Here is a 17,794-nt window from a genome sequence, read left to right on the forward strand (position 1 = left end):
CAGAGAAATTGTGATTAGTGACCACAACAAAAAAGAACTTCTAATTGCTCAACACATAGCTGGAGGGAGAACAGTTGTCCTTCCCAAACCATTACTATTATCAATACAGATAACAGACACATCCTTGAAAGGTCAATCTGGTTAATGAGAAATAAAAGCAACTATTGGGTGGTGAAAGTGAGCCAAATTAACTACACAGAATATAAAAAAAATTCAGTGGCAAGAGCTAATTAATTAGCTGGTCTGCAAAAACTTCAAGAAAAAATGCTCTAATTTTAGACATCTTAGGTATTGCACACTCAGAAAAGAAAAAAGAACATTTAGAAAACTATTTTAAATTTAATTGCTGAATGCCTCTTTGGCTGTTATCTGAAAGATCATTATTTAGTCCTAAAACTGACGCATCTTCACCATTTTGCTTGCAAACCACACTAAAAGTCTTATTTCCTCTGCGGAACATTGTTCTCTGACACATTACCAAAATGCTCCCTATACTGAAATCACAAAGAATAACATTGGAAAGTATGAATATCTAAATATATTTTAAAGTTATTAATTTCCCTCTGTTTTCAAATCATTTTGAACAGTTTCTAAGGACATGGTCATGGCTGCCTGAAGCATGTTTTCTTTGCTCATCGCATCACCTGCTAGATCACTCCCAAGTACTCCTGAACTTGTGGTCAGCCTCTCACATAGATGTGAAACTTGTTCTGGCAGATTCACCTGCTGCTGCTGCTTTTCAAAGCAGGCTTCTCTTCTCTTCCGTAGGTCTTCTGAAGATTTGTACCTGATGTCTGTGGAGTATCTTGAGATGTATCTCTGGAACTGCCTTGCATACTGAGCTGAACAGCCCTGTGGATATCTGCTTCTTCACCTACCATGTCAATTTCTTGGTGACTTAGCAAAAGAGCCCTCTGCAAATCCTCCTCGTCTTCATCCAACATTCCTGCCCCATCATTTGCTTCTAAGACTCATTCCAGGTGTTTTCTGGACTCGGATCTTTCAGTTGAGCTAATTCTTCTCCACTAAGTTTCATCTGTTGGACCCTTATCATCTGCAGGAGTTGGTCAACTTCATAATCTGGTAGCTCACCTTTAACAACAAATACAGAGTAGCCTTCCTGTTATAATTGAGCCAAGAAAATTGCAAGGTATGTATCTGATATTAACTCTGGACCTATCCATAGGGAATTCAAGTTAAATCACTGTTTTCCTAATTTTCTAACTGTAAACCACTGTTCTTTATAATTGCATATCAATGATCTTTCATTTATAGGAACAATCCTGAGCCACTGATACTCTGGGCTGTTGAACAGGATTAGCTCCAAACCCCAAGCTTTCAAAGCACTGCTTATAACCTGAGTGGAGGAAAAACAAAACACTGTCATCCATCTTTCCAGCAGGCTGCTGTAAAAATGTGCAGTAGTCTCACTAGTAACTCCTCCTTCTGCCATTCTCATCCTCTCTTCTTCATCCAGCTGGTGTGCAATCGAGAATAATTCCACAGGGCTAAAATATTCCCCTTGCAATGGATTATTCAGGCAATGTTGAGAAAAGTGAGTCTTGTTTCTCATGGAAGAGGGATTCCATGTTTGTCTGGAGCCAACGGCCCCACTACCAGCTCCTTTTCTTCTTTTTAAATATAAGCATTTAGGGCAATACATTTCCCTCTCAGGACAGCCTCTGCAGCATCCCATAAATCCTGAATTTGCTGTATTCTCATTTTCATTTGTCTCCAGATAGCTACTGATTTCTCTAGCAACTTCGACTCTTTTGTTAAGAGTGTATTACTTTTCCATTTATTTGTGAAAGTTCTCATTCTTTGGTGGTTATTATTTCCAGCTTCATTCCATTGTGATCAGAGAAAGTGTCTTGAATAACTTCAATGTTTTTAAACGTATAAAGATCTGTTTTGTGCCCAGCATATGACCTATTCTGGAGAATGTTCCATGAACTCTACAGAAGAATGTATATCCTGGTGTTTGTGGGGTGTAATGTCCTATATATGTTAGGTCTAATTTATTTATCAAATTAAGTTCTCTGTTTCCTTGTTGATCCTGTCTGGTTGTTCTATCTATAGAGGATAGTGGTGCATTAATTACTTAACTATTAAACCTCAACGTTGAAGTGCTTCAGGTTCAGTTCCTGCACTTTTATCTTCACCCAGTTCTCAGATGATGTTATTCCGTTTTATGGTTGTAAGTACCATTTATACATTGTTAAATTCGAGTTTCCCATCTTCAGCCATGTTCTCTCCTCACACAGTTGTTTCAAGCCAAATCCCACATTCTTTCTATTTCAGTTAGTTGCACTTCCACTTGTCCAGCTGCTCAGGTCAGGTCAAGTCTTAGAACCATAGCTGATCCTTCCCTCACAACCTACGCCCAGGATATCAGAAAGTCCTGACATCTCCTTTAAGATATCCAACCATTTTTCACCTCATCCCCTATCTGCACTACCCGAGTCATAAAAATTTCCCTGATCTGCTCCAAGCCAACCCTGACAAAGGGCAGTTTTGTTTCAGCTGTACTGCAGAGACCTCTGCTCAGGACAGCTCCCCCTCCTACTGAGTCCCCACAGCTTGTATCCCTCAGATCTGTCATCAGGCCCATGGGGGCAGTTATCGCTGAGGACCTGCTGTCATGATGAAGATAACAGAGGCCCTGACACCTGACGCTAAGAAACTGCTATACCAGCTGAATGCCCTGTTGGAAAAGGAGTCTAGATATCAGCCAGAGGTCTCCAGCTTCAGACTAATCGAGTCTGCACATGGTAATGGCCTCTGAATGACTGCAAGGCTAAGGGACATTTTTTTCTTAACACTATTTCAATTGTGAAATATTCATACAAAAAAGTAGTAGTTTCCAAGTATGTGTAACAAGTAGTAACAGATTTCAGAGTTAGGTATGGGTTATAGTTCCACAATTTTAGGTTTTTCCTTCTAGCTGCTCAAAGACACTGAAGACTAAACTATGATTCAGCAGTCATACTCATTTGTTATATCCTATCCTCCTCCTTTGAGCTTTCTCCCAATCTTTAGGGGTATTTCTACTATGCCCATCGTAACCTTTCCATGTTGTAAAGGGCTGTTGATAATATGGGATGGGGGATGGAACTAGCTGATGTTCTGGAGGCTGGCCCTTCTGGGTTTCAGGACTTATCTGGCCTAGGAACTATGTGAAGGTTATAGGTTTCTGAAAAGTAATCACAGTGCATGAAATTGTTTTGTACAATCTCAGCTACAGCCCTGTGTTCTTCAGGGTTGGCAGGGATGGTTTTGGTTGGGGTTTGACAGACTATGATCAATAGCCGCATCTAGCTGAAGCTTGTCTAAGAGTAGCCTTCAGAAAAGCCACTTATCTCTTAGAACTCAGTTACTGAAACCTTATTTTATTAATTCTTTTCCCCCTTTTGGTCAGGCAGGCATTGTTGATCCCATGGTGCCAGGGCCAGACTCATCCTTGGGAGTCACAGCCCACTTTGCCAGGGACTTTCACCCCTGGATGTCATGTCCCATGTAGGGAGGAGGTAATTAGATTTTCCTTGCAGAGTTGGGCTTAGAGAGGCCACATCTGAAGAACAAAAGAGGTCCTCTGGTAGTAAGTCAGGTGTAACAATGGGTAGGCTTAGCTTCTCCATACATAAATAACCTTCAAAAGAACAAAAGGCCAAGGAATTTTGAAGCAAAGATCTTAGCTTACCTCAGTACTTTGGCTTTGGTAGAGAAATTTTCTCCATGAATTTACTGGACAGATGGACTCCTTTCCAAAATGAAGGTATAGCCCAAGCACTTTGGGTATGTTGGACTGAACTGCTTTTATTTGGTCACAAAATCAACTTTAAAGGAAAGCAATGCCCCAGAGGCAACTGACTTGTTCCATATAAGCCAGTATAGGTTCAGTTTCAGATTCGAGAATGGAAAAGAATATTGGAAAAGGTATGTGGGAAACTGTTTTTCAGTCTGCGACTCTATTATTTACTCACTGAAGAGAGGGTGCTATGTGAAAGGAGAAATAGCCTTAAGTTTGAAAGACTAGAATCTCAACCAAAGCCATGCCACTGCAGGGTTACATTTTCTAAATCAAAGCCTTCTGTGTTGGCATTACTATCATTGCACAGGAGATCCAAGAAGAGATGTGTGTAGAACTAACAGTAGAATGTCTTCAGAAACATTGAGACAAATGGCAGAGATTCTATCTTTTGGCAAGAACTTACATCCAAGTATTTTAAGTGAATATTCATCACACAAGTTTTCCAAACGAAGTGTTCAGAAGTTGAAAGGGATTATTTCTGGGCATACTATACAGCACCTGAAGCTTGTTTACTACAGAACTGCCCAACCTTCCAACAATTCCTGAAATGGTTTCTTAATCAGATTATAACAGCAGCAGTCTCTTCTCTGAAGCCTTTTTCCACAACGCTGAGCTATGGATTCATTATAAGAGATTTAAGTTGTGAACTCTGAAAACACCACAACTAGATTAAAAGTGATGTTCTCTCATTTGGGAAAACTGCCTGCTTAATGTTATCCTACAGAATTATGTTTAGATTTGAATTTATCTGTAACACCCACAAATCAGCTAACTATAAATATGAAACTAATGACAAACATGGGAAGATCCCGTTTGGAATCTTCATTTGTAACACTGACCCGAATTTCTATATTGGATCAATACATTGTTTTTAGGTGGTACCTACTTAAAAGTTTAAAAGTGTGCTTTTTAAATTGTGAGGTTTACATTAAAACAAACATTTCACATTTGTACTTTTCAGGTGTAACAGATAACTATTCTAGGCAGTAATAAATAATCAAGTGGTGTGGATTTATTTTTACATGACAATTAATATTTAAGTTTGAGAGCATTTTATATAAAGCAAAAAATATGGACCTGGTAAGGTTGGCATATTATTTTTCTAGAACACAGGTGATGGTGATATCCATGATAAAAGTTTTTACTTAGAATCTACTGCCTCAATCTAGTCCCACTGAGACAATGAGTTTCTTTTTTAACAGTAAATTACTACTCCCAAAACTTGTTTTACCCCACCAAAGCAAGATGAGGTTAAATTTAACCTTCAAATCGCCACTCCCTAATTTAGAATTTTGCTTAAAAAAGAGTATACTTTCAGTAATGTCCAATACTGTGCCAAAACAAAGTCTTAAATTAAAAGGCACCCTCCTCATAGTAAGCAGTTCAGCATCTTTTAAGTGAGCAAAGGTAAAGCGTATTCAAGTGTTGTAAATGGCCCCTCAGTGCGAATGTGTGACCTGGGTCCAACCAGAATAGCTGTAACCAATTCAGATTTACTTTTGATATCATGTTATGGATAAATATACACTGAAAAATAAACCAAAGAACCAGAGCAACAGCTGAAGTCACACCTAACTTTTGTAAACTGTTTGTGGGTAAGTTTTCAGTTTTCCCAAATGGCTGATACATTTCAGCATCTTGAATACATCAGTGCTAATTCTGAGTTGGCAGAAGTAACCTAACAACCTACCATTATGTTTTTCAATAAAGAATGTATCTTCTAATAAAATTACATTAATGGAAAACAAAAGTAAAAACACTTCCCTGATCACAACAGTCTCCTAAGTGGCATCACTGCTTCCACCCTTACCTTGCAGAACATTCTCAGTTTATCACTTACCTACTTAAAGCTCTTTGGCGACCTCCTACTTCAACTGTAATGTTGGCCTATATACCACCTGGCCTTGAGTTAGAGCTCACATCTTGTTTACTCCCCTTCCCCTTCCCCATTGCTCACTGTGCTCCAACTGCAGCCACCTTATTTTCAATACACGCCCGCTACATTCCTGTTCTGGGATCTGTCCTTTTTGTTCACTTTGCCTGAGACACTCCCTCCGCAACCTCCAGAGGCTCACGCCTTCCAACCTCATTTAAGGTGGCAAAGTAGCAAGTCTCCCCCACTATTCATTTCCTGCTTATTCTCACTGGCACTTCGCACCATCTAACAAACTATTTTACTTAACTGTCTCCTCACAATAAAACGTAAACTCCACGAGACCAGGGAAAAGTACCTGTGTTAACTCGAATGACTGTGAAAATGTACTATGAAAACAGATTTCATATAGAAAATACCATATAGCTACTACAATATCAAAGTATATTTATAACAAATTTGGTTAAAATATATTGAATAAAAATGGAATGCATGAATTCACTACATATTCCTATGTGCAGAAAAATTCAATAGCTCTATCACTGGGCAGTTTTATTAAAATTCATTTAAAATTAACTTATATATATTGTCTCTCTTATGCTTAAGTCACTTGTTAATGAAGCTTTTAAAAAGACAACATAATGCGTCAAAAAAAATTACTCAATAAAATTAAAGAGCAAGGGCACTATAAGATGCACAGGAATGAATGTCATTAATTACTGACACACAAAAAACTAAAGGTTCTAAGTGTAACAATTCTTCCCTATGTTCCTCTTGCCAATGGTTCAGAAACCATTAAGTTGTGATTTATAAACTGTGTCACACTGTACACCGGACGTACATGTGGATCTTTCAGGAGGGTCTTTCAAGTTTGCACTGAGTTATGGCAAGACTTTTGAGATTAGGAACACTAAGTCCCTAAAGTATCTTTAGATCACCCAGTCAGAGCTTTGGCAGTAACTGTATACTACAGAGAAACAGATACATAGCCCAAATTCTGAGCTATGTATCTACAACTGCTAGTAGTTTTTCCTTCTCTTTTGCAATATGTCTTATAGGTGTTGTACCTAAGGGCATGCTTTAAAATTCAACAGTACATAGGAACTTTATCCCAAGTTATGCACAAACAAACCGTGCTACATAACATACATACTCAGTACTGAAATTAAATCTGGAATTTCCCACATGTAAATATGCATTTATAATTTGCTAAAATATGCTAAATTCCTTTTGCAAATCCAAATCTTGAAAAAAAAATCCCCAGATAAAAAGACGACAAATAAATTTCCAACTATTTCTAAAGGATCACATGTAATGTAAATAATTGGAATCAAGTTATGAAGTCATTTCAAGATAAAAATGTCTGTTAATTTAAAAATAGGTATTCAATGAAAACAGCCTTTCTCATTTGTCATTATTATGATGGCTTAATCACTTAAAACTGAAATTAAAAGATCATCTATCTGCATTAAATCAATAGTACTATTATAGGGTAGCAAATAAGAAATCTTGAACAATTAATGATTAGGCTGCTTATAATTATCTTCTCCCACAACTCAATTCCTAAATTCTAGAAACAAAATCTATTTTAGAATGTGATACCCAAGCTTCAATTTTTGTTCTCTTTAACACAGTCAAGATATTTCAAATATTTCATGTGCAAATAAAGACAAGAAACCCAAGTTCATTCTCCTTAAAACTTTTCAGATTGCACTGATAGGTCTCTACTCTGAGGCCCGCTCCTGTTGAAACACACACTAAACCTCAAATAAAAAACCAGACCTGACAGTTATGCACACGTCTTCTCTAAAACGTCTTAATATATAATTTTAATTAGTTAACATGCAACTATAATGATTACAACCTGAAGAGGAAACTTCTACTTGCATAAATGTTAATTTCCAAAATTACAAAAGGAGACTTAATTTTTTAAAAGGGTAAACACAAAGCCTTTAAAGGACACACATTCCCACACACATGCAATTTATCCCTACATCAACGTTTTACTTATGACTTCACCATTTTTGCAGAGCAGTATCTCCCTTTCACCTTCCCCTCTCCCCGAAAAACAGGTGACTATCTAGAATCAACTGTTAGAAATGTATCAACAGAAGTAATTAACAAATGGGGAAATGTTTTAACTCCACTATACAAAGAAAAAAAAAAATCTTAACTTGAAAAATAGACGATGCGAAATCATAAGAATGCACTGATGTGTAAGCTAAAAAACAACAAAAACAAAGCAAAATAAAACCCCCCAAACAAGAGAAACAACATAAGACCTATATCTGGACCCAAAATCAGGGAAAGGGAAGCTTATTTCCTTTCATTAAAAATCAGAGTGCAACATCTATAGTTAAACAATTTTATTAACATAGTCAAGCAGTGTTTAACATTCACATCTATTATGTCACATCATACAAATGTAAATACAAAATTACTACAGTACAATATATATTCTCTGCATGATCCAAAATATTTGGTGGCCCCAAAAAACTCTCTTTAAAATTCAGCAGCTTATCAAAAATTAAAACCGTATTCTATTTAAAATGAAGATCTGTTAGCACAGAGTTAGACTTCAAGAAATATCAATTTTAGTACAGTTTGAGAAGTTGCAGGAGGATATGTCTGAAGGACACATTCTAACATAGTGTGGCAGGTACAGGAAACACCAGATTTAAAGCTTTTAAGCATAACTCATACAACCTAAGTTGTCAGCAGAAAGATCCAGTTATTTATAACTAAAGCTAAAACTACCAAATTATTGCACCCAATGTTAACATGAATATTAAGTGTAAAACTTTTATATTATGAAGTAAAGTCATTTACAATGTTTAAACATCTCTTTTTACAAGATGATATCCTATTAATTATACAGTATTGTCTAACTACTATCTCCATGAAATCACCCAATCTTAAGTCCATTATATATTGATTAAGGAAAAACAACAAGGAAGTAGAAAGGGGAAAGCACAGCAGGACTCCCTTTACAAGGCTGTTCTTAGGAGAGAACCAACACTGCCTTACAGGCTAACCGTATCATGTCAGGCTTCTAGGAAGGTGAACTGTGAAACACCTAACTCTAGTATAAGAGGATTCTATGGTAGCTGAACAAAAACTGTAACAAAAGGGGAACCACTGGCTTAATTAGTGATATAGGGCTTGGCTAAAAGATTTGGCTTGGTTTAAAAATGTACAAAGGGTAAAAAAAAATCACTTTGACTTCCCTCAAAATCATGCATACATTCAGCCATTAAGTGTCTTTTACAACAACAACAACAACACAATACATTCTGGGATATCAACCACAATAAACGGTTGCCGTAGTTTAAATGTGTATCTTAAAATCAATATGAGTAAGTGGGCAAAAAAAATAAAGAATCCTCTCCAAATGAATCACACCAACGGGGAAAAGAGCTACATAGGACTGAAAAAATTTAGTCACAAGTCACCATGGAAAGTGTACAGCTGCATAAAACTTATGTTCCGTTTTAATTTAAGAGGCATTAGAAGTTATTTCTGTATTTATACTGTATGAAACATATTAAGTTGGTACATAATAATATTGCATGACATTACTAGATAATTTGTTAAAAATACATCTCTTTACTGATCTCATTTTTCATCTAAACTACCCCAGGCCCTTAAAAACCTGAAGAACACAGTTTTCTTAAAGATTTCAATGTCTACAGTTCAGTAACAGTACTAGGAGCAAATTAGTGTTTCCCCCTCATATTATTTGCAAAAAAGAACAATGAAAAACCTATAAGCAAAGCTGTGTGTGTTTTAAAGTATTACCAAAGGAAGGACAAATTGCAGTTATGCATGATACATTCTTCTCCTGGGAAGAATGTTTTCGCACCATTATCTGTTAATACATTCAATATGAATAATATAGATTAACTATATGAAGCAAAAAAAACCACTTCCTCCCCCCTCAAAGTAAAGGATTTAATTTAACTTTAGACTGACGGGTTTATGACATAAATAGTCTAATTCTGGAATTTCTGTTATGCAGAGTGATATAATAAAGGGAAGAAAAAAATTTCCACTTTCCTATTTCGAGGGTTTGGAGAAAAGGACTACACAACTCACTTTCAGGTAAACCTACATACAAATAAAAAAGTTTGCCAGGATGGATTTGTAGCACCCCAGTCTGCTAAAATAAGGGTTATAAGTCAGATTAAATGATAAGATTCTCATTGAAATATGCTAAAAAACAAAGAACACAAATATAATGACTCTTCATAAGCATGTCCTCAAAGCAAAAAATGATACGAGTATTCACCTGAGATAAAACTTGTATCTGAATATTTTATAACTGAGTAGACAAAGCATTTCAAGAGGAAAGTCAGTTGAAATTACTTTAAAATATACATCTGATCCTATTTTACAATATATGCAATTTAAGTGATTCAGATTAATGAAAAATTCTTAAAAGAAATCACAGTGCTTATCAATGTTAATTACAAAACATATGCTACTTGCTTTGTCTTTAAGATGTAATGGCTTGGTAAGTGTGTTAAAATCTCTTCTTCTGAAATCTAACTTGCCTCACAAAATCAAGTAGCAATAATGTAAAGCATCAGAAATGGCTCTTAAAGATTATTTACATGTTGATTATTTGGGAAATAATCAACCAAAATATGTAAAAAGGATTTTTTTTTTAAACACAGTATGAAGTCATTAAAGAGATTAGAGACAATACAAAAAAGCAGAATTCTTCCTGATAAATCAGTATCGGTGGCACTAAGTTCACTTACTAATGGACTATAACATGAACTGCCAACACGCGTTTAGATTATATTAAATACACTTTCTGTTTCCAATTTAGGTTGATCAGCAGCTTTTGTTCTGTTAGAATCCTTCAAAGAGAAAAGCTCAAACAGGAAAAGAAGGCATATATAAAACAGTAAACACTGACCTCCTGAGGTTCCTACAACATAAAAATATTCAAGTAGAAAATCTACATCACCTAGCAGCGGCTATTTCTGTAGTTGCCCACACTAACAGCACTTTAGTGTGTAAGGAGCAGATGAAGTAAGCCGTGCTTTAAAAGCATGCCAAGAGGCAGAAACACTGGAATGTAACAAAGACAAACTCACAATTTCATAAACATTCTGTCAACATTCAAAACTCTACTAAGACTATACCACAAGAATTAAGTTGCTTTATATATATCCCATGATGTTATTAAAAGTTTTATCAGAACAATAAATGCTAAATCAGACAAAGCTTACCTCAAAAGATAACTTAAATGGCTTCTGCAAATTCCTGTGCTATATACTATATGCATCTGAAATATAATTAGGAAGAAATCAAATCATCTTAGGAGTAGGGACCCAATTTCACATTGCCAGTCATATTCATTTTATCCCCTATTTTTAAATTAAATTTCCTTATAATTTAAGTACATGTCAAAGTGGGTACCAAAATAGGTACATTGTCTAACATTACGTATCTATTTAATTGGAAACTGATTTTAACCAAACAGGTGACAATACTCCTCTCAGTCAATATATAATTGCCAATCAGATTCAGCTATTGAATGCTGCTTTTTTAATATGCTGTTTAGAGAGTACTTTTCTTTCTTTCCATTCAAAATATATGCTACCTATTACAGAATATTAAAGATATCGACTATATTAAATTCTAAAAAGTATTGAAGCACTAAAGATAAAAGAGCTATCCTACTCAGGTTTTAAAGACTAACTAAGAAGCAAATCTTCAGCTCCCAGTGAAGCAATGGAGCTAGAAAGCAAAATGCCACATACCCTTTGGATCCAACTGATAATTAAAAAAAAAAACAAACAAACCGGGGTGGGGTGGAGGGGAGCATTACAAAATGATTCAATTTAGGCTCTACAGACTGAAATTTGCAAAGCCAAAGTACAGGGAAAGTGAGAGAACATGTTAAAAAAAAATAAAAACATATACACACATACAGTAACAAAAACCTTTCTGCATGCTATCATGCATTTGAAAAATTTTGAAACAGTATTTATAAATTCACACGCACACAGCTCAAACTTCAGTGCAATGGCTATATCATTCAACACCTTTAGAGAATAGAACCATGCAAAGAGGAGCAACTGCTTATAAAAACGGTTATTCAGTATTTATTCTGCAATGCAAAGGTGACAAACTAAAACATAAAAAGGTTGTTATGGCTTAACATTTTTGTTGCAGATTAAATATGCAGCATTGAAAAATGGAAAGGTGTGGCATCATCTCTGACCAGCAGAGTTAAAAGAAAAAATCTCTCCATTTTCCTTCATCATCATGGGATACACTGTTCAGGCAATCCAAATTAATAAAGACTTGCACTCTGATATGGACACAAGATCAAGTGTACCAGTTAGGTTTTCACATTCACAGTATATAAGAAAATACACATGGAAGGAAAAGTAAAGGGTTAACTTAACGAGGATTTATTCACAGGAATACATGTAAGTAGAGAAAAATAACAGAAAAGCTAAACAAATGAAATGAAGAGGATCCAAACCAACTTTCACTCTGTAGCTTTAAACTTGCACCCCGTGTGCGTTTATCTAGGGCACAGAGGGCCACCAACATGCGCCAATACAGTGTAGGAACCCTGCATTACATCCATCAACTTAAACATATCTTTAAGATCATGCTTTGAACAAAAAAAGAAAGCTTAGAAGGCAGTATGTTGAGTGGGAATAAACATTGAAATATAGCAATCATGTCTTCAACTTCTACAATTGTCTTTATGTGCTGACTAACATTTATGCAGCCTTTTACAGATCTTTTACCATGTAATTTAAGTTTTAGAAGTTTTGATAAAATCACGAGTAGTATATAACCATGCAGAAAGCACATCACACTGACAGCACAGAGGCAAAGATTTTGCACAGGTATATCAGCTTTCCACATTGTGCAGGTTACACACAATACAATATCAATCTTATTCCTAACAGATCCTAAAAAGATATTTCAAGGCCTAGCTGTAAACTACAGTACTTTATATCTATATCCTTAAAAATGATATCCACAAATCTTAAAAAAGTAATTTTAAATGCAGGGCTATACCGAATTGGTAAACCGCAACACAAACTGGCGCAACACAGGTAAATGAATACCAGTCTCAGTCTATATGATGCAAGCATGCTACTCTCCCACTAATTTAAATTACTTTCAATCACTATGAGCCAGAATGCATGCCTGAACCTTAAACTGCACATTAAAAATAATATTTTGGCCTAGAAATTAAATCTAATGAAATACAGCCATCAAATTATACCCACTACATTAATGTACTAATGCAAAATTAAGGTGTCAAACTTTAGTTTGATATGCCCAACCCCATTTATTGTTCCCTCCCTGCCCACCCCACAAAGGTAAAAGGAGTGACTCGTTTGGCATTTCACAGGGTGCTTCATTGTTTAAATTTGTTTCATTTTATTTCCAACTTCTTTTGGGGTGCCTTAAATTGTAACTTCCAAGAACCTGCTTCTACAATGGGTTGGCAAGCTGATTTTAACTATATTAGCTTCATTTATGTAGTTCTTTATCAGCATGCAAAACAAGGCCCCATCATGTGGGAAAACATATAAAAATTTTTAAATTAAAAAAAAAAAAGCTTCTTTACTGTTTGTAACCCCCATTCTTAGGTTTCCTTTATTGTGCGGCATAGAATTTTTCTTCTTATCCCTACGCATCATTGATATGGTTCTTGTTTTGGTACAATTCCCCACATTTCAGAATGTACTGTTTTGTGAACAGACTGAATTTTTTTCGCTTCTTCGTATCCAGTGTGGAGTTGTAATTGGAGACAGATTTCCACCCACAAAGGCTCCAGATGTTAAAGCGTTTCCCAACATCGACTTAATACAGTGACGGCAACACCTCCCTCCCGCCCCTCCCAGTAGGGTTGGGATTGTACTGTATTCCCTACTGGTTTACCCTTCCCCCCTGTAAAGGGTAACATTTTCCCTGGGTGCAGAGGCTCCCTCTTAGTCTCCAAGACTGAAGGACCTGTAAGATAGAAAAAAACAAAACAAAAATCACTTTATATTTTAACTGTTCTTTCAAAGCCACTAAAATACAAGAATTAATAAAGTAACAATGCTATCTCTACCTATAAAGAAAATGAAAAATTAGACAACTTGCTTAAGATCATGCTAGTCAACTGTAGCTATGTTATTTGTTCTCCTATATGAAAAGTGAGGCTAAGACAGGGACATGCACACGCAGGTGTGCAGCACTTCCTATAAATGAAACGTACCTTGTATACCGTGTATAAATGAAACAACGGGCCCCAACAGAAATTGCTCATTTCTTACATACCAAGTCACCTTATTTCTTTCAAAGTTAAAAAGCACTTTCTTCAGGACACTCATGTTTCTTAGTGAAAATAAATGTTCATCACCATAATAGGGTGATTGTATTCAACAAATACTAAAGTAAGTTTTAACACATGCCTACTCAATGTTTCTAATTAATACTTCTGACTCCACTTTTAGTCTTTCCTATATTCTGGGGTCGCTGGAATTTTACTGATGTGGATTTTATTTAGTGCTAACATAATTTTGATGAGGGAGAAAGAAATCAAGAAATAAAGGTAGATTATGGGAACTTTAACTAGTACCTGACAATGGTCCATTCACACAAAACTCTACTATCCACTCAAACCAAACATCAATTTATGAAGTTTCATGTGAATTCACAGAGGCAAACAGTCCATTTGTGGAGAAGTACAAGCAAAACTTTTGCCTTGCCTCTGATAAAAGGAAGAGTATAAAAAAGGCAGGAATAAAATTATGTATCCACTTGTTTCTTTCATTAGAAAACTGAGAATTATTTCACTTAGAAATAGTCATCAACACAGTGAGTTCACAATTGGTGACAGAGATCACAGAAGGTAATAAATTAAAAAGAGTTCAAGACTTGTCCCACTGTTGAACCCTGCAGCCCTGTGAAGCCAAAACTGATTCTCATGTAAAGCATTCTCGTAACCTAACATTAAAGTGAACCAATGGGTTCGCTTCCTGGACCATGCTCCTCCCAAAAAAACAAAGTGAATCAGGCATGTTACTGAAATGCTAAGGCCATGAAACAGCTTCAAGGACTCAACACCAGGATGGAAGAACACACATAAAGGACTATGAAACATTTCAGAGGCTGGAATCCATTCCTACTGCCTTCCAGGTAAAAAACTTAGATGTTGAAATCCTTCCAGGTATAAAATCTAGCTCAGTGTAAGAAAGCAAGCAAACAAAAACTCTAATTCAAAGTGTACTTAAATTTGGTGTAAACCTTCTCTAGCATATTGAGTACACTCTCTGGCTTTCCAGTAAAATATTTTGCAAGTCAAAATCAAAACTTAAAGAAGGATGTCAAAACTGGCTTTTGATTGGCCACATGTTCCTGAATTTATTGAACTCAACTTATTGTATGCTAGGCAATACACTAAGTTCTGGCATCACATACAATCTAATATTATAATCTTCACAATAATTTAATGAGGGAACTGTGACTGAAAAACTGAAACTGCTAGTCTCACTGAACCAGTCCAGAGAAACTCAAATAACAATAGTCCAAATGGTCTTGCTCATCTATCACCCAAATCCAAACAGAATCGCCTATTATTCATCACAAAACACAGTGCTAGATACTGGTAGGCGCTCATTAAAATATTTGCTGACAAACAAGTATTAATAGCTTTATCAATTAAGTCAAAACTGGGTTTTCTCTAAAGCTTGGAAAACACAGAAAGCCCTTAGAAGTACCAGAGATTATAAATTTTTGCTTCAAAACTGGACTGCTTTTGTGAATGCTAATGTCCTCTTAAAGGGCAAAAATCTTGAAAAGGAAGAGAAAGGAAAGGAAGTAGAAGGGGAAAGGAAAGAAAGGGAAAGGACAGAAAGGGAAAGGAAAGGAAAGAAATAAGAAAATAAAGAATAAAAAAGAATAGTTTAAAGCAATGCTGAGAAATATAAGCAGCGTAATCTATTTTTGCTTCTAACCTAGGATTCAGGAGAGGAGCCATTCATTTTATTATGCTTGCCAGTTATTTGTAAAAATTCCCGAGCCTTCATTTAAATCATTTTAAATTTAGTGCACCATTAGATGAAACTATATTTTATTTAATTGTTGGGTTTTAACCCCTGTAGAATATAAATGCTTTTCTCTACTCAGCAGTCATAGACAGTAGCCCTCAGTTTCTTCATTCAGAAAATTTCAAATTTGTTTTATAACTTACCCCTAATTATGGGACTGCAGCCTAAGTGTACGAGATTAAACACCATAAAAAGCTGCAAGACGCTCTTTTAAGGGAAGAGGAAACTGATCAGAGAAACGCCTCCAATTTTCATCCCCAACTTGATTTTTAAATCCATGAAGGATCTGCAGAATGAAAAACCATTAGTTTATTAAAACAAAAAGGAAAACTCAGCTCTGCAAAGCTTCTGAAGTCAAATACAATTTATTATTTTTAAATTTTATCCATTTTAAAACAGTTTTTCCTAAAAGTTGGATTCCACACCATGCCTTGTCTTGCCTAAAAAGCATCTCATCAACATAAGCTTAACTTTGCTTTAAGAAGTTTAGAATTCAGCAAGTATCCTGGTAAAAGATGTAGACCGAGCAATTGCTGACATATTATTAGAAAAGGCAAAGTACAGAATTCATCTAAGGGACAAAATTTTAATGCCACATTATGCTTTCTCAAATTGGAAATACACAATTTTGGGGTTTACGGTTGTGGTATTTCACAAATTTTAATATTAGGTAATTCAAATGTACAACAGCATTTCACTTATTTTGTAGCTGACTGCTGACTTATTTCAAAAGTGGGCACTAGCAAAGTAAAGAATTATATAAGCTTTATCCCTGTGAAAGCCACTTAGATTTACACTGTTCAATAGCTGCTGATCATATTCCATATCTCAGTCAGCCATCTTGGGAATATGTTAACCGTCTTGGAAATATATGCTATTTTGCATAATGGGACCTCATGATGCAGTGGTATAGCTTGGGAAAATATTTTAAAAGTGTAGGCTTTACAGATACAAAGCCACTGCTGTACCTTAAAATTGGGCCAAATTTTTCTTTTTTCTAATAGCATACATACAATCCAAATGTTCACCTTTTAACTGCAAATATATCGTCCATTGCTGTTCAAGTCACAATATTGTGCTACCTTTACCAAGATCCATTTCTAAAACTTTCTCACAGCTCCAAACAGAAATTCTGTACATTTCAAGCCTTAACTTCGTATTTCCTGACCACCCCCAACCTCTGGTAACCTAGACTACATTCTAGCTGTATGAGTGAACTGGTTTTACTCATTTCAGTAAGATCAAACAGTATTTGTCCTTTTTTGCCTGGCTTGTATCGCTCAACATGTGGTTTTCAAGATTTATCCACTGTCTCATGTATCAGAACTTCATCTCCTTACGGATGAATATTCCATTGTGTGTATATACTACATTTTGTTTATCTGTTCTCCAGTTGTTGGATATTTTCATCTTTCAGAAATTGTGACTAATGCCGCTAAGAACACTGTTGTGTACCTTCTTGAGTCCCTGGCTTTCAATTCGTTTGGGTATAAACCTAGAAGTGTAATTACCAGGTCATATAGTGATTCTATACCTATCTTTTGAGTAACTGCTAAACTGTTTTCATAGTAGCTGCACGATTTTACATTCCCACCAGCAATGGTAAGTGTTGCTCCTATTTCTCCCCTTTCTCTCCAACACTAGTAATTTTCAAAAATAGAAGCCATTTTACTGGGTGTGAAATGGTATCACACTGTGGTTGAAATTTGTATTTCCCTAATAGCTAAACATATAAAAATCTTTTTATGTCCTTGCTGGCCACTTTTATTTTCTTTCAATTTTAGTCCATTTAATAATTGGGTTGTCTTTCTGTTGCTTAGCAGCATTAGTCACAATTTCTGAAAGATGAAAATATCCAACAACTGGAGAATAGATAAACAAAATGTAGTATATACACACAATGGAATATTCATCCGTAAGGAGATGAAGTTCTGATACATGAGACAACCCAATTATTAAATGGACTAAAAATGAAGATATTACAACTTCATTTTAAATATCCTGGATATTAAAACCTTATTGGAT

General features: G+C 35.6%; 1 protein-coding gene and 2 pseudogenes across 2 annotated transcripts in view; 1 reads left to right on the plus strand and 2 right to left on the minus strand.

Annotated features, from left to right (window-relative positions):
• Window positions 1-552: 552 nt before the first annotated feature.
• On the minus strand, window positions 553-11,972 carry LOC143665230 (ataxin-3 pseudogene; annotated as a pseudogene).
• On the plus strand, window positions 2,645-4,370 carry LOC143665231 (cyclin-G1 pseudogene; annotated as a pseudogene).
• Window positions 11,973-12,092: 120 nt separating the features above from the next.
• Window positions 12,093-17,794, minus strand: part of TNPO1 (transportin 1) — a 108,413-nt gene continuing 102,711 nt past the window's right edge. For both annotated transcript variants that reach the window (XM_077139488.1, XM_077139489.1), the window contains 2 exons: window positions 15,913-16,055; window positions 12,093-13,685 (listed from right to left, as the gene is read on the minus strand). In XM_077139488.1, coding sequence (XP_076995603.1) covers window positions 15,948-16,055 — 108 coding nt within the window. In that variant the 3' untranslated portion in view covers window positions 12,093-13,685; window positions 15,913-15,947. The remainder of the gene's footprint in view (window positions 13,686-15,912; window positions 16,056-17,794) is intronic.

The sequence above is a fragment of the Tamandua tetradactyla genome, chromosome 21, assembly GCF_023851605.1.
Source record: "Tamandua tetradactyla isolate mTamTet1 chromosome 21, mTamTet1.pri, whole genome shotgun sequence".
Taxonomy (NCBI): domain Eukaryota; kingdom Metazoa; phylum Chordata; class Mammalia; order Pilosa; family Myrmecophagidae; genus Tamandua; species Tamandua tetradactyla.